Source organism: Calypte anna, chromosome 2, assembly GCF_003957555.1.
Source record: "Calypte anna isolate BGI_N300 chromosome 2, bCalAnn1_v1.p, whole genome shotgun sequence".
NCBI classification, from domain to species: domain Eukaryota; kingdom Metazoa; phylum Chordata; class Aves; order Apodiformes; family Trochilidae; genus Calypte; species Calypte anna.
Genome location: NC_044245.1, coordinates 58,857,723 through 58,885,396, shown reverse-complemented (window position 1 = coordinate 58,885,396; position 27,674 = coordinate 58,857,723). Strand labels below are relative to the sequence as shown.

Genomic DNA, 27,674 nt, shown 5'->3' with positions numbered 1-27,674 from the left:
CATATATTCACCTGAAAGGAAATCTATGACAAAGACTTGGTTAGTGCACTCTTACAGGAAATTTCATGGTCAGTAGCTTCAGCTCTGGTTTTAACAGAAAAATCTCTGATTCTCACTAAGGCCTGTATGGCAATCAGTGTAACACCAGAAACTGGTCTAGGAGATTTCTTCTGTTCTTTACATCCCTTATGCAAAAAAGCTTATAGGGTACCTTCAAAGGCTACAGATCCATCTCTTCAGAGATGTATATCAGAGAGCTGATAATGAGGCTTCCTCCCTCATAATAGTACATATTCAGCCTAGTTTGGCTCTTGTTTATAGCCTTATTCCAGGCTTTGGTAGCAAACCAATGATAAATGTATGAAATATGTGGCAGACACCAACTACATCATGTTATTTAACAAGTTAGTTTGCTGTATTTATTACCAGATATTGTAACCAATGGTTTTGACTTACCCTACCATTAGGAATCCTTGGTACAAAGGTACAGATGCAAAATAGAAGACTGATGAAAATACAGCCTGCAAAACGCAAAAATTATATACATTTCATATAATTCTATGTACAAACCATTACAATAAAGAAAAAAAAGCAACAAACAATACTGGTTGATTAAGATTTTGTGGCATTTCAGACAGTATTTTTTCACTATCCAGAAAACAAAGTTTTAAATACCTGCATAGTTGATATAATAAGGCCACGGTGCATGACAAATTGACCAAGTGATGCCGATCTTTTGTAACTGTTTCGACCATGTACCATCAGCAGCCTACCTATGTGCTTGAACTGTGTGATAGAAAAGTCAGCTGCTAGGGAAGCTTGTTTTCCTTCCTAGAACAAAACAAATATATTCCAAATATGAAATGTTTTAGAATTTAGAAACCACTTAGAATTCTGAAATTTAAGGTAATTCAATTTAAAAGTCCAGTTTGCTCCTGCTTTACTAATCAGCCCTGATAAAAGACAAAAAGGAAATTTTTTGTGCATATTCTAAGACACAGTTGCTGTAACAAGTTTGATTGCCTATCCTGCTTCTTTCAGGTAAACACTAGACAGCAGTAACTGTAGTATTTTCAGGTTTTCTTGCTTCTTTTATCGAAAAAGATAAAGCAGAGAACATAGAAGCAAAAAAAATATTGGTTCAAAGACCAAGCATTTTTTTCATGTTACAGCATACATTAACTAAAAATTACCAAGTTCATTACTGTTTAAGAATAAAACTTCTAATCTCATGTTACTATATTACTATGTGGTACATACTTGACAATGAAAGTGTTAACATTACCTTGCCTTCAATTCCAATGCCACAGTCTGCTGCTTGGATCATGCTGACATCATTTCCTCCATCACCTGGAAAATGTCACTGCAATATTCAGTTCTTAAGAAGTTTTATTCTCCTGGCCTTACAATACTTTAGAAGCCTCATCTATACCTTTAAATTCCTACAATTTAGCTATGGATTATGATTAAGTACTTCATCAATTAAGACACTCCTGTGTAATGAAAAAGATAACCACAACTGTATTATGAAATGGCATTTGCTGCTACACCTACATAATACCTGGCTGTTGATGAATAAATAAACATATATATATATTTTTCCCCCCCCAACTATTTCCCATTGGTGCCCTCTACTGCTTAAGTTCATTACAGATTTGAGCTACTGCAAATGAAAATCATGGCACCAGTTACCTATTGCACAGGTGCGTTTCCCAGTGTGGTGCTGTAGCAGTTTCACAATATGGGCTTTCTGGGTGGGAGAACATCGGCAGCACACGACAGCAGGACACTGACAGGCCAACTCTACAAATTCATGCTCATAATACTTTAGACAGACCTAAGGAAAAAAAATTCACTCACGTTTACTTATAATTAAATATTACTGCAGGTAGTCTAACACAAAAATTCAGTCTAAAGATTTATTTTATGAACTTTTGTTTGCAAAACATCCATCTAGGAAGGAGAGCAAGCCACATTCTCTTGCCTGGGACCTTGTTATTTTAAGCTGGTGTTCTATTTCATTTAGAGAGCTAACACACTTTGGGTAAAGTGACAATACACACTGAATACAAATTCTATTCTGTTGCCATACATGAAACATGAGACAGCCATCTAGAACATACATTTTCTAATTAGTGCTGAGTGAAAAACAGAAGTATCTCTAAGAACAACTTAAAAGTATGGGCAAATACTGGAAAAAAGTTTAAAGAGCATGAAGACACTGGTGTTTTGCTTTTTAACATAAGCATATAGATAAACGCAATTTCACAGAAATGAAGTTCTTACCTCAAGTGAGTCCCCAGATATCACCAAGGCACAGTCATGCTTCCTCCTGAATGCATTTAGTTCTAAGTGAGCCTCTCCTCGAGTGGAAACCTTCAATAAAACACTTAATCAAAAGACTGCTATATTCTTTAAAAGACCTGCCTAAGTACCCAAGGTCTTGAGTACTCATACCCAGATGGCCTTGGTTCTTCAGCAAGTGTTTTATTCCAGTGCCCAACACCCATAGGATGTGACTACAAGCCTCGAATCTTATGGAGTGAAAAACTCCTCAAAAAAGGAAAATCTATGTAGTCAGTTTAAAGGAAAACATGAAAATTTTAAATTATAACCAGATTATGAGGAAACTGGCAATTTTTTTCCCCTTCCCTAATAAAAGATCACTGTATTTTAGAGCTATCATGCAAGATAAAGTTCCAAGCACAGAATGAAAAACAAACTGATTACACTTGTAATTTTGGCTCTGTTAGCACTTTGATTAAATAACTTCCTTAACAACACTCAACACTGAAGAGATACAGACAAAAGACCTCTTCCCTCTACTCCTCATAGTCTCCTTCTAAGACATAAAATTTGAGTTAAATTTAAAAGCACCTGCAAACAGAAAAAGCCATACACATGCCCCAGTTCTAATTTTTTTCCTCATTCCCACAATTAGACATGTAAAGGGAAAGATCCTTGTCTGGCAACCGTTAGGAACCCTGGATTGCACTGGTCCATTAAAATCTTTCTGCATTACAGAGATTAAAAAAATATCAGCATTTGGAGCACACTGATGAGCAGTAATTGCCCTCTTGGTGCTACTTTTCACCTAAGAGAGGTATTTTTTCCAATTTGTAAATATCTCTAGAACAGTATCTCAGTTAAATGCATTACAAAAAAAGAAGGTAAAACTTCTAAGAATAAAAAGTCAGCATGTTTAAAAAATATACATTTTGGGGAGCAGCTAATGTACTAAGTAATTTTTTTTTTACTGCTTTGTAACTAAAATACAAGTGTCAGAGTGCTTGGTATTTTCTTATATTAATCTAGTAGTTACTTTTTGCAACAAATACAGCCACAGAAATAATTCTGTATAAATCCATTTTCTAACTAATTTAAAACTTTGAGTACTCTAAGTTAACAGTTTTTTATGCTGTTCTCTTATTACTAGTTGAAGTAATGAAAACAAAAAATTGACTCAAATAAATAGGTTTTGTTTGGGAAGACTTAATTTGTGGTGTCACAACATGGAAAGGTCAAAAAAAATTGATCTGAAGTTTTATCGGAAGCATTAATAATTTAATTGCAAATAGTAGTCTCCAGGACCTAATTTGCCATTCTGATGCTTCAGAAGAAATTACATTAACATGTAAATTGTATTCATACAATTATTTCTGTAGGTGGAAGAGGTTCATTTAGAATAAACACAGAAATATTAAGTCTGATCACACAGCATCAATCAAGGCCTGGAAAAACTGTTCTTGTTTGGCTTACGTAGAGTTGAGGTTATGCAAATATAACCAAAAAGCATAGAAAAAGATATTCAGTTTAGCTTTCTAACAATTACCTTAAGCAGTCTGTTAATAAGATACAAATACATTTCAAGATATATAAAAAAAAAAAAAAAAAGCAAATTTTCTCATACAGATTTGAACTACATTTATATAGAAGATGTTGGCCTCATAGTTTAATTCAAGATTAATTCTGTTCAAGTCTAAAGAGCTCCACTAATGAAAATACAAGATGAAGAGTGAACCACAGTCAGGTAGCCTAAAATTCCTGGATCCTTCTTCCTACTTGCTCAGCACCTAACATAGACCTCTGTCCATCATTATTCAGAGGTACCTTACTATGTCAGCTGTGTAAATGAAGAGTGTAAAACACAAGCTGAACCTTGGTCACCCGAAAATGGCTACAAACATTTCTGCAGCATTTCAACAAACCTAGAAACAAACTCCTTAAACAGATACAATGCTTTGTAATTCTACATCACTGTGTAACCACCTAAGCACTACGCTCTCGACTACTCTCTCTTATTGTGACACTCAGTACAATAACCCACAAATTTTCAGCAAGCAGCCAACTGCTAATCAAATAAAGCAACACTGTCATTATCTGGCCTTTAACGAACCAATAAAAAAATTGGAACTATACTTACAGGTCTGAAAATGTGAATATCTTGAGTCCTAGACACTAAGTGAGAGCTTTTTGCAATGCAAGTTGCAGTCTCCAGTTTATCTCCCGTTAACATCCATATCTGCAAAATAATAGAAATGTTTATTCCATTGGACATAAACATATCTGTTCTTCTAATTTAATTAAATCTATCTCCAACCATTTTATATTACTCTTTGGAACTAGATTACCAGGGAAAAGATACTGATACGTGCATTTTTAGTGAAAAATAATGCACAGTTTTTACTAAACCAATACACAAAACAGAACTGTGTCTCAATTTACATGAAGGCAAGGTGAAACCTTGGGGAAGTCCACTGGAACAGTGGGGAAAGCAGTAAAGCCCTTCCCTATGGTGCTGATACTGCCATGATCAAAAGAATGAGGATGTAGATAGCTACAACAGACAAACTACACTCGTCAGTAAAATGATGCAAACCAGCAGTCTGTGACCTTAGTGAGCATTTATCAGAACGAAACAGCCAAGCAAGGAGAGAATTTATCCTGGAGGAAGAGCAACAATTCCAAAGAAATCCTGCACACTGACCATGCAGAACCGGGATGAAGGCATTAAACTTTAAGGTTGCAATCCTAAGAGTGAGGAACTTCTCACTCTTAACACCAAGAAAGGTGAAGGGAATCTGGATGAATTACCATTAGCCCTATACCAAACAGATCACTCCACTCAGGAAGAATGACCGAAGCAGCAGGAGTTATCCCTAGGTGGTAATCAAGTTAACAGTTTTAATTTTATTAAACTGTAACTCTCTGTCTCCCTCTTTACCTGTACATATCAGGTAAGATCCTTTTCACTGGTGTTTGTGGTCAATGAATGGATGGAAGACTCATGTCTTCTCATCAGTAACTGAGTAATTTATAATTTTATGACCTGGTTTGCCTGTGATCTCCTGTGCTGTCCTTCCAGCACATTATCAAGCTGGTTGAAGTCCAGCACAAGAATCAGCACATGCAAATGAAAGGCTTCTTCAAGTTGTCTGAAGAAGGTCTCTTCTACTTCTTGATCAGGCAGTCTATAGCAGACACTCATTATAACACTGTCCACTTGGTCTGTCCACTAATTCTAACCAATAAATTCTCAAGTAGATCATCCTGTGTCCCAGGGCAGAGTTCCATGTGTTCCCATACCTCGCTCACATAGAGGGAGAATTTCCATGCTTGCTGCAAAGCAGAATACCTTACTCTCCTTGCCAGACTAAAAAAAGCCATTGTACCCGATTCAGTTTAACCAATGCAAAGTCAACATACCTCTTCTGTGCAGATTTTGACTTTGCTTTAAGAAAAATGTATATAATCTTGCTCACTCCCCTCAGATATTGCTCATATTTTTACTTCAAACACTGTCAGATAAATGTGTTACTTCTAAATGTGCAATTGACAGCTGTCTAGCATCACCTGCCTATGAAAAAACCAGCACTAACTCTTGTGCAAAGCTTTTGACATTGTCCCTTTAACATGACTTGAAGTCAAGCATAAGTTTAATACCTTTATTCCAGCATTTCTTAGCATCTCTAGAGTTGGTCTAACATCTGCTTGCAGCTGATCTTCAACTCCAGTGAGGCACAGCAATTCCATTTCTCGCTCCAAACTCTCTACAACAGCAGCAACCTTCAGGTTTCTATCATGTATGCTTAATTTTGCTTGGTTATATCGACTCTGCAGAAACACAAAACCACTTAAGAGTTTGTTATGACTCATAAAATTTACATTAAGTTATCAATCAGATACAATATGGATTCATCAGTCAAACTATTTGTCTTTAAATATCTTTATGAACAACAAGATTACAGGAGCAAATTTTTCTTTACACCCCCTGTTATACATGTTTTTGCTGACAAACCACTTAAAAAGATTGCCTCTTGAAGAACTATTAAGGATTAGGCATCACACTATCCAAGCAGGAAATGCTTTTATTTTTGAGAATAAATAGTTTTTTTTCAGGTCATGCTGAAGCTACAGAATCAACATCACATTAGCTTCTGGGAAAATGCTATCCAGTGACATTCATAGAGCAAAACAGAATCCTATGTATGACTTCAGAACTAATGAATGACAAAATTTAGAATACACTGTGTGCCATACCTCAATGATTGCTATTTTAAATATGAAAAATCTTTTTTTTTGGCACTTTAAAATAATTAAAAAAGAGATGTATTCCACCTTGAAGTAACTAAATACAGTGAGGCAACAAGATCCCTGTGTCTTTTCGTACCTCGAAATCTTGATACTGTTCTTCAGTCAGTGATTTTTTGGCAACAACCAGAGTACGCAGTCCTTCTCGTGCCATGTTACCACACTGAACAGACCAAACCACAAAACAGTGATGCAATTATTCATCTGTATGTCCACGTTTCAGACTGTTTGCTAACAGAGGATATCTGTACCATAACTTTTGATATTTCTTTAGACTATTAGTTGGGGTTTTTTGGTAGAAGCCACAAACGGAATAAAAACCAATTATACTTCAAGTCCCCCAAAGGAGGGGGTATGCCACTGGTAAGCCAATTAAATTTCCAGTCCTATCTTAAATACAATATTTTTTAGGCTGAACCTTTAAAATAAATTAAAATTATTTTTGAGGCATGTAGAAGAGCTACATTTTCTTTTTCAGAAAAATATTTAGATATTAAGAATAGCCATGGAATAGCACGAAAAACAAGACTGTCCAACGCAAAGCATTTATTGATTTGACCTCATAAAGCTCAATAAATTAAACAAGTATTTTAAAATTAATTGTGCATCATTATCGCCAAAAGTAATTTTTATGACATTTTGCTAGGTCTTGAGGGAGTTTAATTTATTCATGTCCCTGAATAAATCAAACTGCCCTGCAGCAGATATTGATTCATATTGCCAATACCATTATGAACATACATGGTGTAATCATTGTATTAACATATTGTCTGTATGTAGGGTCAAAATAAGATGATTGCTGGTACCTACTACAGCCACACAGTGAAAAAAGTTAATCAGTTTTGAAATTCAGTCACTAGCTATTTTACACTAAATTTAATAGAAGTGGCAAAAAACTATTTCAGTTTGGCTGCAACCCTTATAAAACTTTGTAATTCATAATAATTTCATAATGATTTGATAAAACAAGGGCATTTTAGAATAAAAAAGTTTATACCAGAATACTTCTCAGAAGAAATTAGGTTTTATTTGAAAGGTCAGACAATTGGGAAAAAACTTCCTTGTTTCAAGCAGGAACATGTTCTGCCATGGCAACCCAGCTTTGCAGTTCCTGTGCATTTTTCAAGAACTGGAATAATTCTAACCCCTAAAAACCCATTTAGGATAATATGTTACTGAACTTCAAAACTCATTACTGGATTGGGTCAGGTTCTCTTTTAAACTTATGCCAATAACGCCTGATATATTGATGGAAATTTTTTAGGTTTTATAACATTGTAATTTTAATACATTTTAATTTTCTTACCTCTTCCTCTAACCAATCATTGTACTGTACAATAGTGGACATTGCAACATCTGCACCCTTCATGTAAAATGTAATTTCTCCTGAAGATTCATCCTAAATTTTTCAAAAGAAATAGAGAGGGAAAGAAGCAACTGTTTATACATTAAAAACAATTATGTACCAATGATCTAATTGTCTTTTGACAGTAGATTAATCAGTGTATTATAATTTATAAAAGATAATGTACCTTGCTAAGAGGTGGATAGGTTTTATTACCTGATGTTACTACTTCCAAGGACATCTCTGATTCCACTGAGATGCATATACCCTACTTTCTCATATAAGACCATCAGTTCTAACTGAAGTCACTGTGAGCACCAGATTCTCAGCATCCCTGAACTGCCTCTAAATTTTAAAATATTACTATTATGCCCCTTCTACATACTAATTTTTCCTTTGGTGGCATATACTACCTAACCCACAACAGTTTGCTCTGTATCTTTGAAAAACCTCAGTAAGAAAAAATTTACAAATAACTTAGTGTCAATTCCAGTTACAGATGTTATAATGATGAAATATTTACTGCACATTCATAGAATTCACATGCAGACAAACATAATCCAAATCAGGAGTTTCTGAGGTGTGGGCTGCTGCAGAAGGAATGGATTGGTCTGATTTTCAAGCTGCTTCGAATCTCTCTGACAATGTCACTGTGAAACAGGCTCCTAGTGCCAACTTCACCTCGTGAAATCACTTGCCAAGGTCTCTCCAGACCTCAGCATGCACATATTCTGCATGAAGTAGCCTTGCTGAAGGCTGATGGCATGCCTCGTTTGTCATTATGGCTAAATAAAAAATGGCAAGAATTGGACACCTATTTAAGTAGGACTTGGCACTGATCTAATGATCTAACAGTGCTGCCTGAAGTTCTGCAACAGTGACTGATTTCAGATAGGGAAAGGTAGAAGTAGGTAGCATGGTTTAAATCTTCTTTTTAGCATGGTGTTGTGGCTTCTTTTCACCTGAGGTTTTATTACTATGCTGCCAACTGGGCACCTAGAAGGTAATGAGGCATACATCTCATAAACCTTATACCCCGTGGGTTGTGCTGCACGTGAACACCAGTTCAGACATCAGTAACGGGTCTGGAAAAGCAGCAGCTCTGTTGGTACATAAAGATGTTAAAACTACTATTGTGTTATCCCTTGAAAGGGCCAGAAGACTTCCCAAATTACCCTAACTATGATTCCCATGCGCTTGCTCTCAGAAGTGAAGGGAAATATCTGCAGAATATAGTAGGTCAGGATGTGTCCACCAGGGGTCTTCAGCTGCATTGAGGTCAAATCCCTGCTAACCAGCGTGAGACCAACACTCTCAGTCCACTGCACCAGAGCTACCTAAAGACCAAAAAAGAAAAAAAAAAAGAGAGGAAAAAAGACGTGTTTAAGAGTGAAAGGTCTATTATACTGTTATATAAATTAGGCTAAAGCAGAACAACAGTTGCCAGGGTAAAAGTCTAAACTCTTCCAAGAATCTAGGAAAAAAACAACAAGTGAATAGCAGCAGACTGAGTATAAAATCTTAATACATTAACTAAGTATTTTTCTTTAGAAAGCTTATAAAAATTCTTATGTATAAAAACTTATCTGAACTTATTCCTGCAAATGAAGTATTTAGATTATAATGTTCAGAAGTAACAGTTCTAATAAAAAAATCCAAGTATATATTAAATTATGCTTAGAGAACATCCAATAGACATTATGCAAAACCAGAATACAATTTTTGTACCATCAACACTGCTATGCAAGTAAAAGATTTGGCAGTATTCCTGTACGAAACATTTTCTTAGATCTACAATTGCATGCAAGTTAAGACAATGCAATATGTAGTAAAAAGGTAAGCAAAGGACCTTATTTTTTGCTTCCTTTGTTCACTTGCATAATTTTATTACTTTGTTTCAACAACAACATAATTGAATTCTTAACACATTAAATGAGACTGAAACCAAGCTTATAGCACTGCACCCCACAAACACACTCTTAAGTGTTTGGCCCTTTTGCAGACCCAGAAATGCTGCATTATACAATGATGCTTATTTGCCACCACTACATGACAGCTTAAATGCATGCATTAGTGATTTGGCTTTTTAAAAAAAGTTTGGATACTTTAAATTCTATGACAACTAGTGTCTACTTTCTTCTACTTTATTCCTTAGATGATGTGCTAAATATTCTTCTGTCACAACCACTGTGTGGTTTATTTCTTCAAAAAACAAATACCTCAGGAGTACTGCCTTTCCTGTTAGGTTATATACAAGCCTTTTTTTCTGAATGGATATTCGTTTAACTGAATGGGAAATTTCTGATAAAAAAAATGAAATCTCCATCTCAACTCTATTTTTCCAAACACTAATCATTATTCAAAACCCGCTTTTTAAATTATTAGTAAGGCAATTATGATTAAATTCACATGATCCTTAAACCTACATCTACTGTTAATCTTGGGTAAGATGGAAAACAAACAAAACCAAGCAGTCCTACAAGAAGTCATATGAGTCCTAAAATCCCTTGATAAGTCCAATAGATGAGATGACTAATGTCCACTAAAAATTTCACCCAAGGCAAGTAAAGCACCACAGCTCCTAAGAGTTCTAAAACTGAAAATAAAAGATATTATGTGAACCCTTAAGAAACTCTTACTAGTGCTGTCTATGTAAGCATCACCAAATGAAAATAGAGTGAGATTTAGCTACAGAAGAGAAAAGAGCACACATTGAAATTCACCGCTGAAAAACCTTGAAAACCACAGGAAGTCTTTTCAGAGATGTTTCTTCAAAGTACCATATAAGCAGTAAATGATCCAATACTCCCGGTTAATTTTCAATTTTCACAGTGAAAGGTTACTTTTACATTTTGACCTGTAAATTACATCTTTCTACTAATACCCTATCATCTCATTTGTGTCCCTGTGCAGCTAGGACTGAAATGTTCTATATTTGGTGACTCATGTGTTTAATACTTTGTTTGTGCTTGGCTTCACCTACCACTTGAATTAGCATCTTGCAGCACAGTCATTTTGGATTCTTATACCTGGCCTATATATAACTGCACATATTTTTTTTTTCTTCTTCCTTCTAAATTGATCTGTGGAAATAACATAGCAGAAATTGTCAATAAGGCTCAAGAGTCAAGTAGATGTTTAACAGGCAACTGAACAAACTTGAGAGCAAGACATTAAGTTTGACTCCCTCTCAGAAATAATCAGAGCAGCTCAACCTTAACAGCATCTAGAACAATATAGCCAGACCTTATAATTTAACATCTAAAGCTTTTAGAATGTATGATTTTGGTATTTCACAAATGGCATGAAAGTCTATATCTCAACAAAAATATAAACTGAATGGTTGGCCTCTCTAGAGTTCAGAAAAAGGATTAGGTAAGTCTCTTTTCTTGGGTTTCTCCTCTACAAGTATATTCTCTTTCCTTCAGTAAGTTTCCAAAACCTTGTATTAAAATGGTCTTGCAATCTAGTACACATACACCAAGAATCCCTAGAACACCAGGCAAGCACAGCAGCTGTGGCTTCTACAGAACTTCAGATGTAGGATGGAGTCAGATAAAACAATCAAAGCACAGAAGTCTTGGCTTGTGATGCCATTTTGCTTTAAGAAAAGAAAAACAAACAACCAAAACCACAAACAACATTCTAATTATAATATTTATTTACTGATAACATATTTCATCTCTCTGTGCTAGGAAATTAATGGTTAAGATTCCCGAATCCAGGTTAGAGACTTATTTGAATATTTTGTGGAGCTTGTCTGGTTTATCACTGGGGCTCCCTTCTGTGGAATCTGGCTGCCTAGAAGACAATAGACAAAGTAATACTTTGATAGATGCAGGAACCTCCCTCTACTGGGACGCAGGTGTGCATCCGAACTTACTAACTGTATGGTGTTCCAAGACTTGTAATGTAAATGGAGTCAAAGAGAGCTTTTTAACATGCTAGTTGCCTTCCTTCTCAGTAGCAATCCTAAGGGTAAAGACCGCTATCCACCTCCTGCATGACAAGTAGCAACTTCTCAGTTATGAATGAAGGTAGCAAATACTTGCATTATGGAATGGAAATGCAACTGATCTGACAAAGGCTGCTGAGAGATGCCTCTTGCTTACTATTTCTTGCGTAAAAATCTTTCATATGTTTCTATTTAACACATTCTCACTGTTTAATTCTGATTGCTTCTGTGTTCCCACTAGAGACCACCAGACCCTGAGAGCTTCCAGAGTTCACAGTCTCAAATACAAAACCCTCAGTTACCACCACAAATTTCCATTCAAAGTCAAATTCAGAGACTTCATAAGGAAGCCCTCTTTACTGAAGTGGTAACAGTGTCACCCACGTTACAACCTCCACTGGTACCAGCTCAGGAGATGGGAGCAGCTTCTCTGACCATGATGGGGTGCCTCGCTCAGCTGCCTGAGGGCTGTGCGCATCTCAGTACAGGAAACTTTAGAAGCACTGTTGTTACAGACCATGGCAGCCCTGTATGCTAATCCCATGCATTGGGGACACAACAATCTAATTTGCTCAGAAATTTTCATTCTCATAATGAAATCAAGACAAGCAGCTAGCTCGTTTTGAAAAGTTCCATAAAGTACACAAGGCTGTTAGATGACAATAGTGCAGTTACTTATTTTATCATTCAAAAAACCTAAGCCTACTAGAGTCAGGAAAATTAATAGTTATGGGCTTCATAAATGCAGTATTAGTCACAGAAAAAACAAAAAACAACCAACCATTACTCCTGTTACATATTCAGAACTGCATATTTAATTAGAACATTAGACTGATTTTAACCTAAAATAAATATTAATAAACAATTTTTTTAAAACTTCTGAAAACATGTAAGTTGATAGGCCACAAAAACCTTGGTATATTTAATTTTATTGTAAACCAATTACATTCTCAATTATTTTTTTAGCTATGGTGTTTTAAGGAAAAAAATACTTCCTACAATATGTTCTATCAGCCTATGATTTCCATTTAGCTATTCCAATGAAAATAATCATGTGGTAGAAAATGCTAAAAATCTTTAAGCACATGAGTTAATAGTCAAATTAAGGTTGACATGCAAGATGAAACAAACTATCCATAGAAAATATTTAAAGAACAGCCATATCTTTATTTACTTCCAACTATCAGGATGAAAGAGTTAAGTAACTCCCTGTCCTACCAAATAACAGGAGTTCGTTTTTCACTAAAGAGGTGTTTATACAGTCACAAGACAGTTCTTTACACAGCCCAACTCAAAGTCCACCTCTGAATTCTCCTGAAGGGACTTAATCATATCTCCTATGAAGAAAGGCTGAGAGAACTGGGGCTGTTTAGCCTTGAGAAAAGAAGGTTGAGATGGGATCTTATTAATCTCTATAAATATCTGAGGGGTGGGTTTCAAGAGGAAGGGGCCAACCTCTTTTGGGTGATGTCCAGTAATACTACAAGGCATAATGAATTTAAACCATAACATTAGAAGTTCCACCTCAATATAAGAAGAAATTCTTTACTGTGAGGGTGACAGAGTACTGGAACAGGATGCCCAGAGAAGCTGTGGAGTCTCCTTCTCTGGAGACTTAAAAAACCTGCCTGGATGAGCTCCTCTGTGGCCTGCCCTAGGTGATCCTGCTTTGACAGGGAGGTTGGAATAGATTATCTGTAGAGGATCCTTCCAATCCCTAAAATTCTATGACCTGGCCCTGACAGGCAGACACAAGCTCCTGGCTTTGGACCTGCCATATGTTGTGAACCTTTCTTGCAGTCACCAGGTTGCGGCTAATGCTGGTTACTGTCTCGGGACCTGATCCTGACTTAATGATTTGACTTCTTGGCTTGAGTTCAGATGTGCCTTATCACCACAGACCCATACAAAAATCTTGAGGCATTAAAATAAATGTTTTGAAGGTTTTGTCATATATGAGGGGGAGTGATTGATGGAGTGAGAGAGAAAACTTCATAAGAACGCTTTGCTATGTAAAAGGAGTTTCCTGTAACCATCCTTCATATATTTCGGAGTACTTAAGAGGATCTTCACATAACATGATCTGCTTTCAAAATCGGTTACCATGCAAGGAATACAGAGGTCATATGTGTGGCATTTTGAAGTTAAGGCCATTGGCATGGAAACAGGGAAGCAGCAAGACCTTTTATTCTTACTACTTGAGTGTTCTCTACAGCTTCTGTTTGGATTACTCAACTCATGTATGTTTCCAGTCGGCACTGGTTTATTTATACTTACAAACAATTATGTTTGGAGTCCATCACTTTTCACCAAGAAATTCCACAATTAAAATAAAATTATTAATGTAAAAATACAGCTTGATCATGTGAAAAAACTGCCAATCAATATTCAAGACAAGCTATGGAGTAGTTATTCTTTGTGGGTCTCCAAGGTCATGAAAGCAATGGTTTTATGCTACTGAGTGATTTGCTTTTCACAATACATTGACAAAACAACACAATTAGTCTTGCTTCGATAAGCACACACAATAAAATGAATTAAACAATACAAAATCTCATACATTACAGCTTCACTTTTGTAAACAAAAAAGCTGCTTCATTTTGTGGGCATATCATTTTCTTGTCTGTTTTTAAATGATTGGCTTTGTATCCTTGTAATTATTTTTAGCACCTCTGTTGTCTATAGACAGGATTAAATATCTGACCACATTTTAAGGTAGTATTTAAATATTAAAAATCCTGGAATTAGAAATGCTTGAGAATATAACAGCGCAGGACAAAGCACAACCAATAAATAGCTGGTTTATAAGAGCAAGCAGTCATTCAAAATCGTGGCTGATCAATCTTTTCTGACCAAGGGGAGCAAAGGTCTTTAAAGGCTCCTGTTCATAGCATGCCCCTGAACTGCTTGGGTCTGTGACCTCTGAACTCCATTGCTTTACCTAGTTAGCTTATATCCTTTTATGATTGTTCATTACATTAAGGTAGCTGGCTTTCTACAGATGAGCTGAACCAACACCTATGCAGGAGCCATTTCAGGTTTTTCAGTTAGTGCTCAGTGAATGTTTATTGTTTGCCAGGCTACAGCTGTAGAAGACAAGTGACAGACAAATGAAACTTCCCACTCTTCCAGAGAAAATGAAATATTGATCACTTATCATAAGAAACAAAGAGCCTGGCATAAGTAGGGTTCACATTATGAATACAAAACCAGTTACTTATCTCAGGATACTCTAACAATAGCTGAATAAATTTTTTATGATGAATGCAACTACTTCTAAATATGCATATTTTGTTATGGTTATGGTTTATTTGTATATTTATGCACACTTACACAAACAGATGTGAAGAATTTGAAATTAATTCCTCAAGTCAATTAAGTAAGTGTATAGCGTGTCAACATATTACTAAACTGCTTATACTTTTTTACAAGGAAGTTTATACTTACACATTGTTCTCTGCTCTTTTTATGTTAGTGATATCATATTATATTATATAATGCAAGACAATGTTGCAAATAACATCTTATCTCAAAAGGCTGTAATCAAGCCAGACCCACAAACAAAATCTAAAAGAACAGAGTTGTAATATTAAGAAAGTACAATGCATAAAACTGGTTAAATCTATTAAATTATAATGTTGCTTATTAACCAAATATGTTGTGATAGGTCAGTGCTGAGGTTAAACAAAAAACATCAATTGAACCATTTCCCTAAATAAAGCTCCAGGGTGCAATATTCAAAGCACTTTATTCAATAAAAAATGCTTTTAAAATGGTACTTCGGTGATTGGGAAACATTGGCATCATCCGTCAACCTAACTGCAGGGAAGTTCAATAAGCTAAATAATGAACCATTTACATTATTTTCCTTAGGCTCCAGTGATTTGCAAACATTGCATCAATAGAACTCTTTAAAAAATTATGATAAAGACTTGCTAGTCTTTCAACTCCTAGGCTTTTTGCTGTGATACTGCAATTTTTATGTGGTTTAAATGCTTTTTGTAGCTTCATCTATTTATAAGACTCCATTTAGCACCAATTTCTCAATATATTTTTCCAATATGATAATTTTACTAGTGTTTTAAGCATTATCTTTGAGAAACAAAAAGGAAATCCAGTGCTGCCTGTTCTAAGTTTTCCATTTCAGTGTTGTACCTTGAAAGCAGGAGTTGAGATAATAAAAAAACAATATTAAAAGGGCACTTGTACTTCCTTGAAGCACCAACAATTTATTTGTTTCTGATTTCCTCTTCCCCTTCCCTTTCTACCCTGAGTTCCAGTTCTGTTGTATTAGCACTTTTATCAGCTTTACTTTGCTCTTCTTAAACTCGAACTCCCTACTGTTTTCCCAGGGCACCACCTAAATATTTCCCAAGTCTTGCAGCTGTTTCCTTTAGCAAATATGGGAGAATTGTCCTTTACAATAATATTTTCAGGTTCCAAACAACTGACTGGAAATACAAAAGCCCACCAGTTTCTGAGCAAGGGGGTTTCTCAATTCCATGTCTCCTCAACCTCATTTAGCAATACCTTTGGTTGTTAAAGCAGAATGTTTATTTATTTAAGCCATAGCTCTCATCGTAGCTTCATAGGTGGCTAGTTGCTCATGGAGTCTTTCTGTATATTTAGTGAGACCTCACAGGCTCATTACACTGACCTATTTAATAATTATGAATATATGTGCACATGAAAATCTGTACATAAACAGAAGTCAAACATTATACACCTACACTATCAAACTATATTTATACTGTATCTCTAGCATAAACAAATGCACTTCCAGCATTCTCAATTCATAATGCAGATAACACCATGTACAGTGTTATGGATTTTTCATTTTAGTCAAAGAGCAGCATCACAAGTTATGCCTAGAGTTTATTTTTTAAAATGTTCTGACTTCCACTTTTTAACCACTGTGATCCAGCCACTTCCTTATATTTTACAATCATTTGACACTATGAACTGCATTTAGAGAATCTGAAAGGCATATAAAACCTGCTTGTTTGGTACTACATGAAGACAGACAATTTTATTTCTTGCATTCCTAAAAATATTTGCTATACTTGTTACTTTTGACACTGCTAGAATTTCTTTAAAGCAAAGATGTCCCTCAACTTGCTCATTTTTAGAGGCAATCTGAACTTGAAACAGTAATATAGTAATAGTTCAACACTCAACAGTATTGATCCCAAAACTTCACAGACCTTTTAGTGAAATAATTGAAACACTTCCAAGCAACAAACAGCATGTACTTCTTACAGCTTTGGAGGAAATAAAACCAAACTGCTACTTTTAGAGAAACTCCAGTCCAAACCACTTGTCTTTAACTGTTCTTTTAAACTTAGCTTATCCTGTTCTTTACGAGATAGTAGTTTTTTCACCCTTGCAGACTCACCTCATCAGGGCTGGAAGCCTGGTAAGTTCGATTTTCATCACTGAAGTCCTGATCGACCTCTGCATATTCTGTTTCTCCAGACACACCAGCCCGGGATTCATACACAGGGGTCACATTGTGGCAAAGTGCAATGGCCTTCACTGCTTCGTGTATCCGGCTGCTGACGCTCTTTCGGACTTTGGGTGCAGACCACTGAGCTTTCCTAGATGGGGTTGCACTCATACTGCTCCCACTGTTCTGAGAGTGCACCTTGAAGACCAACACAACAAGCAGTAAAACAAAGCTCAGTGATGGAAATAAAACATGAATAGTAATACATACGAAACTGTGCCCTGATAAAGGTTGATAAATTATATGGATAGTAAAAATTTATTTATTTTATATAAACCATTAAGTCATTCAGTTTGCGATTTATAAAAATCTGCATCTATTCTTCTGCAGAACTGATATATAACTGGGGGTTCACCACGTTGTACCTGTATCAGATTTCAGTAAAACAACCTGGCAAACAACTGAAAAACATGAAACTGAAAACAAGTTTGCGGCAAAAGAGATAAATAAATAGGCTAACTGGATTCTGCAGAAAACCCTGCTTCCTTACTTCAAATTCATCTTTTTTTGCTGTAAAAATATTTCTTTAATGTCCACTGCATTTTTTTTTTCCATTTTTAAAATTATTTAAGCCAGGAACCCACTGAATGAGTTCAGGTTCCCCAAAGCAAGACTGTTTGTATGGTGTTTTGTTGTTCTTTAGTCTGCCACCTGTGTATATTCAGAGGCTGGAAACTCCAATGTCTTTAAACTTAAAAAAACCTTCTAAACCTAAAACCTTTCTAAATCTTCACCTAAATATCTGTATTTTAAAGACCACCTTATTGGTATGGAAAAAACCAACAAAACCAAGTATCATTAAGTATGGATATTGTGAGTCAGTAAAATACAGATACTGCTGATTTAATTTATAACCTACACAATTTCTAGATTGTTTATATCCTAATGCAGTTTGTTATGCTTTTGCTTCAGGCTGAAATTACTTTGTCCTTACAATACAATAATCATGCAAAATAGTTTAACACATATTGTGAGGATCATATTACTGCTGCCTAACCACTAAACTAGTGTGATTTTAAGTTATCATTCAGAAATGCTCAAGCATGTGACTGAATTCATCATTTAAGAGAAACTACTGTATGTTTATATCTATTTGAAAATAAATTTGTTTTGGGTTTTTTTTTTGGCTTTGCTTTTTTTGTGTGTTTTGTTTTCCTGGGGTTTTTTTTGTTTTGTTTTTTTTTAAGTCAGAACATTAAATATATCAACACTACTACCAAAGGCTCTTCTGCTCACTCCAGGGTAGTAACTCGGAAAGCCTCTTCAGAAACCATGCTTTTTTCCTCCTGACTGCAATCTGCTGAACCGTGAACATTCTGCCCATCAAATTACAGTGTTGTCTAATAAGGGGTTTAACTTTCTGCTCATCTGGCACTGCTTTTCATGTACTGCTTTAAACGTCTGCATTTGCATTCCGCTAACGCTGATGCCATTACAGCGGCAAATAAATTAAGCTGATTTACTCCTTCTGAATTATGTTATGTTTATTGATGCTTGTATAATTTAATTTCACACAAATTCCATTAAAGATTATGCCCTCTATCACAAAATGCTTCCAGTGGGGGAATATAATCAGGTTATAATAGATTTGTGTGTTACATTAAGATGACAATAGTCTAGTAGGTCCACTGTAATAATAAAACAGAACACAAACAAGGGATAAAATCAATGTCACATAAGAACCACTGCCTGGCTAACAGGCAGCTTCTATTATCATACATTAAATAAAAACCTCACCATAATTTTTCAGATTGAAACAATTGCTTAATAGTTGTTTGTTTTGTTGCTGAGACTCCTCCATTTTTCTGTTTTAAAGAGTTGCTACCAACACATGCATAATTAAAGCATTATTTAAACATCAAGCAGTGTTATGTAAAGCTGGAAAAAAGGAAAGTTCCAAGGAAGTTATTTTCATCACCTACTATCAGCAAACTTAGATTTGGGAAATCTTTTCACACAGCTGAGGAAAAAAAGCTTCCCTGAAATGTCTTTTTTTTTTCTTCTTAAATTTCAGTGCAAATGTGTTACAGTTATTAAAAACTTAAATAGCTATGGGTACCACTCATTAAGTTATGCAACAAACCAGTGAAAGTTTTAAGCAAGTGAGAATTGCAGGGATAATACAATTCTTTTCAGACAGCATGTTTAACTGCAAAATACATGAACAATGTTAATGTATTTGCTTCCTCTAGAAGAAGACTGGTTCTAAGTCATGAAACACAGTCACACCTAGGTTTGTCAGCTCAAAACCATCAATTATTATTATCTATTGCTACAGTTGTTGCTATGAATATCTCAAAAATCCATTCTAACATCATTAAGTTTACATGATTTTTATGAACATAGTCAGGTAGCAATTACTTTCAGTAACCCATTCTGAACCAAATTTTGACTGCTGATCTGTGGGTAAAAGAGCTCCATATTTAATTTCCAAGGTATATTATGTTAGCATTCATGGGTATAGCTTCGAGGAATTAAGCTGAAATAGATTTATGCAATTTGTTGACCTATTTAGATGGGAAGTAATACAGAAACTGAAGCTGCAGACTAAAAACTAACACATGGCTTATTCACTGCTTTTCTTCCTGCCTCTCTCCCCAGAAGCTACACAATATTAACAGAGTCAGCATTGTGCCAAATAGCTACTTTGTATTTTTTATTAAAGAATAGTTTGAAATAGAGCACAACCAAAGATTCAAATCAATTGTTGATCCTACAATCCTTTCACAAGAGAAAATGAGGACACATACAAGGTCAGTCTACAAACTTAACTGGGTCAGCCTGTCATGCTTGTGTACTTGTGTTCACTATGGAAAAGAACTTTCTATATACGAAACTTATGAAAATATTAGTTAACCTAGAATTTACTTTCTCTTCTGTTAATTTATTTTCCTTTGTTTTTCAAAGGATAGAAATTAAAAATACAGTCAAAAATCCTTCCAAATCTCAGAGTGGAATCAAGTGCTTAGAAATGTTTGCAGAAAGCATTCAAATAGTTTACATTGATGGGAGATGCAAATGATGCTTGCAGAATTCTATTTATCTCCTTCATCCCACAACTGACCCACAGACAGACAGGGAGCCACGATCCTCTTGTACACTTTCCAGACTCATATCACTGGAAAACTTTGTTCTCAAGAGATAGGGTTTTTTAAATTTTCTTCCCCCAAGTTTTATGTTGTTTGCAATTACCTTGTTTTTAAAAAAAGAACACTTTTTAGATATGCCTTCATAGATTTTACTTTGGCAACTAATATTTTTATCCACTTTTTTGTTATACCAATTAATGTAGCTTTTAGAAGTCTCTTCTTGATTAATATTCTCAAAGATATAACTACTGTTTGTCTTGTTCTGGACACTTATTTGTAATCTGTAGTCTCAGTAATGACTAGCTTACTCCCAGATGAGTTGGCAGGAGAAAGACTGCACTGCAAAGACACGGTAACACATGGTTTTGCTGTTGGGTAATAGAAAAGTAAACTTGTTTAAGTGGGTATTACACGTTATTTCAGAATCAGGAGAGAACTATGTACTATCTCATATTTTTCCCTTTTGTTGTATCTGTTAAGATACACCTACAAACAAAAGAACTTTCATAGCATCTCAAGTTGCTAGACATAATCAGTAACAATGCTTCAATGGTGTTAAAAAAAAATCTCAATATTAAAGGTAAGTAATTTATGAAATGGAATGAATACCTGTGAGTAAGAATTTATAATATGAGTCTGAATTTCATCCATCGTGTCGGTTCCATAGGACACAGTACCGAGGTGGAGGCGCTTAAATATCATCTCATTCTGTGTAAGTGTTCCTGTAATAAAGAAGCAGCATATCACAAAGCAGCAACTAAACTCATGAGAAGGTCACAAAAAAACACCCGAAATCTTTCTTTTACAAAAGAAGCATTAATCATGAGTTAGCATCATGTTAGTTAAAGGAATGATTGTGGAGAAAGGTCATGGTGAGTCATACTGGAAGAAATCACTGGTTCCACTTTAAAGCTGATTCTGCCAACACACAACTGAACAAATATGCTTGGGAACATGGCAGAAACTTTTCATGTGAAACACAGAAAATTCAGTGTCTGGATGGAACTGCCTCTCAAAAGCCAATGAAGGAATTTGCCCCATATATCAAAGAAGTTAAATACACCAACAAACCAGATGAAAATTTACAGAAATACCCTGCACTTCATGTACAAAGGCATATATTCTGGGAAACAGCCACATTCAATGTTATCTAGCATAAGTGCTTAAAACTTAACATTACTTCTGAATTTGAGATTTAGCCTCCAGCCGGAATAAAGCAGAATGAAACCAGCATTTTTAGAGCTCACTTCACATTGGTAAGAAACTACTATGCCAGCTTGTCACATCCTCTCTTTCATAAGAGCTCTAATTGAAGGGTGGGGGCTTCAGCCTTCCACGATGGGGCACACCAGGCAAAAAGAGGTCATTACCACCTAGCTTCTCATTATCAGCTCACAAAAAATTATTTTTGTTATGGCCCTTCCTAAAATGTTTTTCCTATGGTTACTCAGTCAAACTAGAACTAAAATAGTATAAAGCTATTCTTACATTTAACCAGACAGCTTTGGTTCATTCAAGTACATAAATCTGATAAAAACCCAACACAAAATGGTATAAAAAACCCTACATTCTTGATTCTTCTACAATAATTTTAACATGGAGGAAACTATAATTTAATTTTTAAATTTCAGAATATAATTCATATCAAGTTTATTTACATAGACTCTCTTTGTCTCGTGCCTTTGACCCACTATGTCAAAATACATACCAAACCACAGGAAGAGTGAAGAATAAAAGAATCACATATGCTATCATTACTATTTGGAAAACAGTACTGTTTAGACAGTTAGCACCCAGTTTGTGCATTTAATAGGTCTCAAAAGATTAGTGATCTTCAAAGATTCAGTAGGGCTGCAAAAGTCTCCCATCTTTCTCAGTTATATTTGAGATGTCTACAACTCCTACTCCCTGGTAATATATGTACAGTGATACTTCAAGTGATGTACTATCACACTGTGCTATCAAACCATGTCCTTCTGCATCACCAACAGCAGATGACCATTCCTAATTCCCCCTCTATCATTAAAATGACACTTCCCACTTTTTCTGTATGTGGTATATCTACAACTTGTTTTTTCCTATTGTCATATTATTTTAATTTTTAAAAACATTTTAACAGAGGCTTTTGCGAAACGCATAAATTCTCCACAAATATGTGTAACATTATCAAAAATTCATATTGTAAGTAGAATATTCAAAAAGTTGGAAAACAGCCCAGGAGGACAAAGTTCCTGATCTACAGAATTAGCAAGTCAGAAATCTTTGGTTAATTTTACACAAGGGATGAGATTTATCTTTTTTTAATATAGTAATAATATAAAGCCATGAGAAATCATTTCTGCTTTAGAAACTGCACTTCTATTGAGACCTTTTGTTAAATTTGTTAAATTTTTTAATTTATAGACTAGAAAAATCCAATCTCCAGTTTGAACATGAAAATGAAGAAACATGAAAATTTCCACTAACAAACATGAAAGACTAAAGTCTCCATTTCTAAAAACTAAAAAAAGCAAAACAGAACAAAACCCCACCCACTTTATTCAATAGTGTTTCTGCAAGAAATTTCCAAGTAAATCTGCATCAGCTTTCTTAATTTCCAGGCACGCCGAGATCTTCTCATTGCCCTTAGGTTGCCAAGGCTTTGAATTAAAATAAACACTCCCTAGGAGTTGTGAAACTAAATGCTACTGAAAATTTGAGACAGCAGGCAACTGTCAAACCTGCTCCCACTAGATCTGTAATTGTTGCTTGGGAAAACTGAACAGGAAACAAAATTAGCTCTGTGATTATTATATGTAAAGATTTGTTCTTCTGATACCATTAAATCAGTCCAACTCCAAATGATGCTTGGTGAGGGAAAGGTAGACAGGTGGAAAATTTGTGGGTTCCCCCCCATAACTGGTTCTCAGAAAGCAGACAAGAAATAATTCTGAGCAGAAAAGTAAGGATTTCCCCATTTTACACCAGTCAGAAGCCAGGGAAGGAGGTGTAGGAAAAATCAAAGAATCAACTATGAAAAGAAACATTATGGTAATCCTGATTCAATACCTGCATATTCCACATTGTTTATATGATCCTTTTTATCAGCTACAGTAATAGGAAACATACATAATACGAAAAGAGGCTGCAAAAATACCTGTTCTGGCTACACAGAATTGAAACGTATAAAAAGAATAATGATAATATTAATAATAACAATAATCTGCAAATAAACGAAACAACAATTTTGGTTTGCTTGTGCTTTTGAAGACCAGTGTTTCTCAGCAACAGTCACAATAAATTTGATGTGTTATTAGAAAACCATGGGTGGCTGCATTTAGGAAAATGCTCACAAAAATTCTGCAAAAACTGAAACAAAATATACATTCTTCAGTTATCCACATGCAACTACAATTTCACCGTGTGTGCAAATTAAGAATTTACTTCTAAATGCCCCTAATGAATGAAACACTAAAATGTGACAACAAATATTCCCAGCAATTTTGTTCCAAACATTACATTGTGCCAATCAGTCACTTCAAAAACCTTAGAAACAGTTCTGTCTTAAATTTTGGTCTTTTTGTTCAAGACTAATACACCTTGACAAAAACCCACAACCTTTACTTTGTGGCCCCCAATGCAAGCACTTCATCTATCTAGACAGAGGCTGACTTTCTAATATTGCTCACTTTAGGAATGAAAACCAATCCAAGACCTAGGTGTCTACACTGCCCAAGGTGAGAAGTACTAAACAAGAATGAAAGAGCTTTCTACTTTTAATAACACTTATTCAAGATCTACTTAACAATCTCACACTTTCAGGACGCTGCTAATATAAAGATTTATTAGACAGAAAAAGCTTATTTTAGGAAAGGTTCCAGAAACTATGCTTGTCAGTGACCTACTACTACTTTGCTCTAGAATGCAGATACCACTCAAAGAAAATATCCTCACAAAAAATGAGTATACAATTGCTGAAGAAAAACATAATATGTTCTTCAGTGGAGCCAAGAGGTTTTTTGTTTTGGTTTGGATTTTTGCCTACAATTGTATCATTAAACACAGAGTAAAGCAGACAAAGAGGAAACGAATTTCTAAGGAAAAGTCCTGAAGGCATCATTCCCTGGGTGGCAACAGATGTAATTCACAAGAGAAGTAGAGGGTTTTTTATTTTGTTTTTGAGAACAGATGCAGATCTTTCCGATCCTATATTACTAGATGGCAATTTGGACCAATACCAACAATCTAAAAAGGCCAAAACAACAAAACGTGTAGAGCAGAAGAATTAATAATTTTGTGAGGGAATGAGGAGGTAAACTTTTCATAAAATATGAGTGCTACGAGCTATTTGCTTAAACAGTCAGTATGAAAATGAACAATTTGTGGAAACTTTAAGGGAGGTCAGGCACAACACTCGTAATAATTAGATTGCTGCCAACAATCTGGAGATGCAAGTTCTTCCTATGAACCATGGAAAAAAATACAGTGTGATGTAGAATGTAAGAAGAAAACGAAATAACTCATAAAACACATATATAAAACATCTTCTCTCTCACTTGCTCCATTCTTGAACAGCCCATAAACAACCACTGCACAACATCAAATCAAATAAATCCTACTGCAACGAATTAAGAACAAGGACAAAGACAGATGAGGTGTGTTTATTCTTTCCTGAGCAGAAGGTAACAGTAGAGGTAACAGCTGACACAGTTATGAATAGCAGTAGCTATTTCCTCTGCACCATCTGCCTCCCACAAGAATGACAACAGCATTTAAGAGCAACAGCCTTTCTCACTGGCTACATTGGGTATTTTCAGTTGATGGGAGTCCAACAGAAGTCACAAAGTAAGGATTCTTTGAATGACCTACTTTGGGTGTATGTCTGGGAGCTCTTTTTAGGATCTCCCCATCAAAGCTTTTCATTCCTAGACTGCTCTCTTCACCCTGTAACCTTTGTGGTACTAAAAATCACAGACACAGAAGAAGAGCAAGGGCAACAGCATGAATATATATCTTCATGAAAGTGAAGTGAGAAGTTATTCCATCAACATTTTTTAAATTAATATTTCTCTGTGATAACTTATGTTGAACAGATAAAGTATAACCTAAAACATTAATTTTCAGAAAAAATTATGAACATTCATTATTCTAAAAGTGCATTAGGCACACTTAATGAAAAATCCCATACACACCGACCTCTAGCACAAGGCTTTCCCAGAAAAATCAAGAATGCCATTGCTTGATGCATCTGTTCCACTATTTTCTCTGTTAAGCATCTCATTTGGTCTGAACATCCGCTAAAATATTAATTACAGAACTAAGATACAAGCGTGAGCATTAGTAAATAACTACACTTGGAAGATGATGCATTTCTTTTAGCTGAATGCTGTGGTTGTCATAAAATGGCAGAAGGTTTGCCATCCCACATCCTAAACATCAAAAAAGTTCAATAAATATGCCAAATATCTTTAGTTGTATTTAATGATTGGAGTATTTTCGTAGCATGGAGCGAATGAGATAACATGCTCAGCTGCCCTTGGAAAATGCTGGAAACCACTCCTTCCTGTAACTGAGCCCCCCTCATCCCCCTCTGCCATAACTGATGACGCCTTTCTGTCAAACTTGTATGTGATTCAAGTTCAAATAACATGGCATTTTGGGTAACGGATGCTATAATTAAAATGTGAGTGGTAAAAAACCTGTTGTTTTAGTGGGTGTTTTTAGTAATGGCTTTGTTCTACATGAAGATAAAAACTCCCTAACAAAGAAATTAATGTATTGCTTTAATAGGCTGCACCCTGAGTTAAGTTTTAAAATTTATGAGTTCTCTGCAGCATTGTTCTTTAAACAATGGCATTGTCAAATGCAACCAGTGAGAAGATTAAAGTTCTCCCAGCAGATTAAGTACAAATTATCTGTCCTCCTGTTTCAGCATCATTCGTTCATTTATCACATAACGTCTAGTATTTCTGGTCAGTGTCAATATGCTCTGCATCCTTGCAGTTAACAGATGTCTTCTCTTGTCGAATGAATTACTTTATGTTTCACGCACTGGTGGCCACAGATGTGTCACTATAGCAACATCATTAATTTCAGATCTTACCGGAAACATGCACTCCAATCAAACCTAATTATACCACATTGCTTTCTTGTCCCACAATAAGGAAACTATAATGCAATTATTGGGATACTTCATTTTCTATTCTACTGTGGCAAATGAGAGAGCCGCTGTGATGGACGCCTCTTGTCAAAAAGCTTATTGATGAAGCACAAACCCAATTTACAATCATACAAAGAACTACCTTGCAATTATGTTAGTAATGCAATGCTCCTTAGACTCAATAACTAATTCTCAATCATTTCCAGTGAAGCCTGGACCACAATATAAGATTTTTGCAGATGGTTCTCTGGACTCCTTTTCATTTTCAATATTGAGAAAAACTTCACCAATTTACATTTAACTGACCAGCCTTCTTTTGAATGGTTACAAAACTTGCTCATTTTTTCTCCTCTGACAGCCAAGCTTTAAGTGAGCAGAAGAATAGTATCAACTGGTTTATATGACAAGAACTGAAAATTCAAGTGAGAATGTACTTAAGACAGCTCCCATTAGCAGTGTATAATCTCATGCAATGGCAAACATGGATTAACTGTACAGATACATTTAAGCTAACAGATGTTTCACACTTATGATAAAACACAAAAAAGGAGACCAAATGTATTCAGAAAAGGAAAGGGGAAACAGCTATTGATATATTTTGTCCAGAATTAAAAATAGCTTAAAATTTGCAGGCCATTTAAGACTAATAAAATTGTGAACTGAAGAAAACTGTGGTCTTCAAGGGTACAGTCAGCTTTCAGCTAAAACTTGGATAAAAGTAAGCAGAACTCAGTAGACATCAAGGCTCTGAAAAGCCTTTGAGGTGGAATGCAATCTTCCAATCTTTACGTAAACACATTTGCTGGTAAAAGCCTCTTAACATTTGTCTATTTTGCCCCTTTAAACTATACACTCTGAAAGGTAAGAACATAATTGCTTCTTCAAAACAGAAAACAGAACTACTGTGATTGCAAGTGGTATGATACAGGTTAGAAACACAACTATCTGAAGCAAACTGATTGTTTCACTTTGTATATACATGTCAATTGAAAAAATAGCTCTGTAGTTGTAAAACAGTATTTTTGCTTTGAAAAAGTATCATGATTTTA

The 27,674-nt window shown here is 35.3% G+C and overlaps 1 protein-coding gene across 1 annotated transcript in view; it reads right to left on the bottom strand.

Annotated features, from left to right (window-relative positions):
- ATP9B (ATPase phospholipid transporting 9B (putative)) overlaps window positions 1–27,674 on the bottom strand; it is a 161,593-nt gene that overhangs the window by 10,565 nt on the left and 123,354 nt on the right. The window contains exons 14-25 of the mRNA XM_030445840.1: window positions 21,096–21,208; window positions 17,287–17,535; window positions 9,112–9,273; window positions 7,898–7,990; window positions 6,671–6,754; window positions 5,944–6,114; window positions 4,424–4,522; window positions 2,287–2,376; window positions 1,693–1,837; window positions 1,286–1,350; window positions 676–831; window positions 457–521 (exon numbers count right to left, since the gene is read on the bottom strand). Of these exons, the coding sequence (XP_030301700.1) occupies window positions 457–521; window positions 676–831; window positions 1,286–1,350; window positions 1,693–1,837; window positions 2,287–2,376; window positions 4,424–4,522; window positions 5,944–6,114; window positions 6,671–6,754; window positions 7,898–7,990; window positions 9,112–9,273; window positions 17,287–17,535; window positions 21,096–21,208 (1,492 nt within the window). The remainder of the gene's footprint in view (window positions 1–456; window positions 522–675; window positions 832–1,285; window positions 1,351–1,692; window positions 1,838–2,286; window positions 2,377–4,423; window positions 4,523–5,943; window positions 6,115–6,670; window positions 6,755–7,897; window positions 7,991–9,111; window positions 9,274–17,286; window positions 17,536–21,095; window positions 21,209–27,674) is intronic.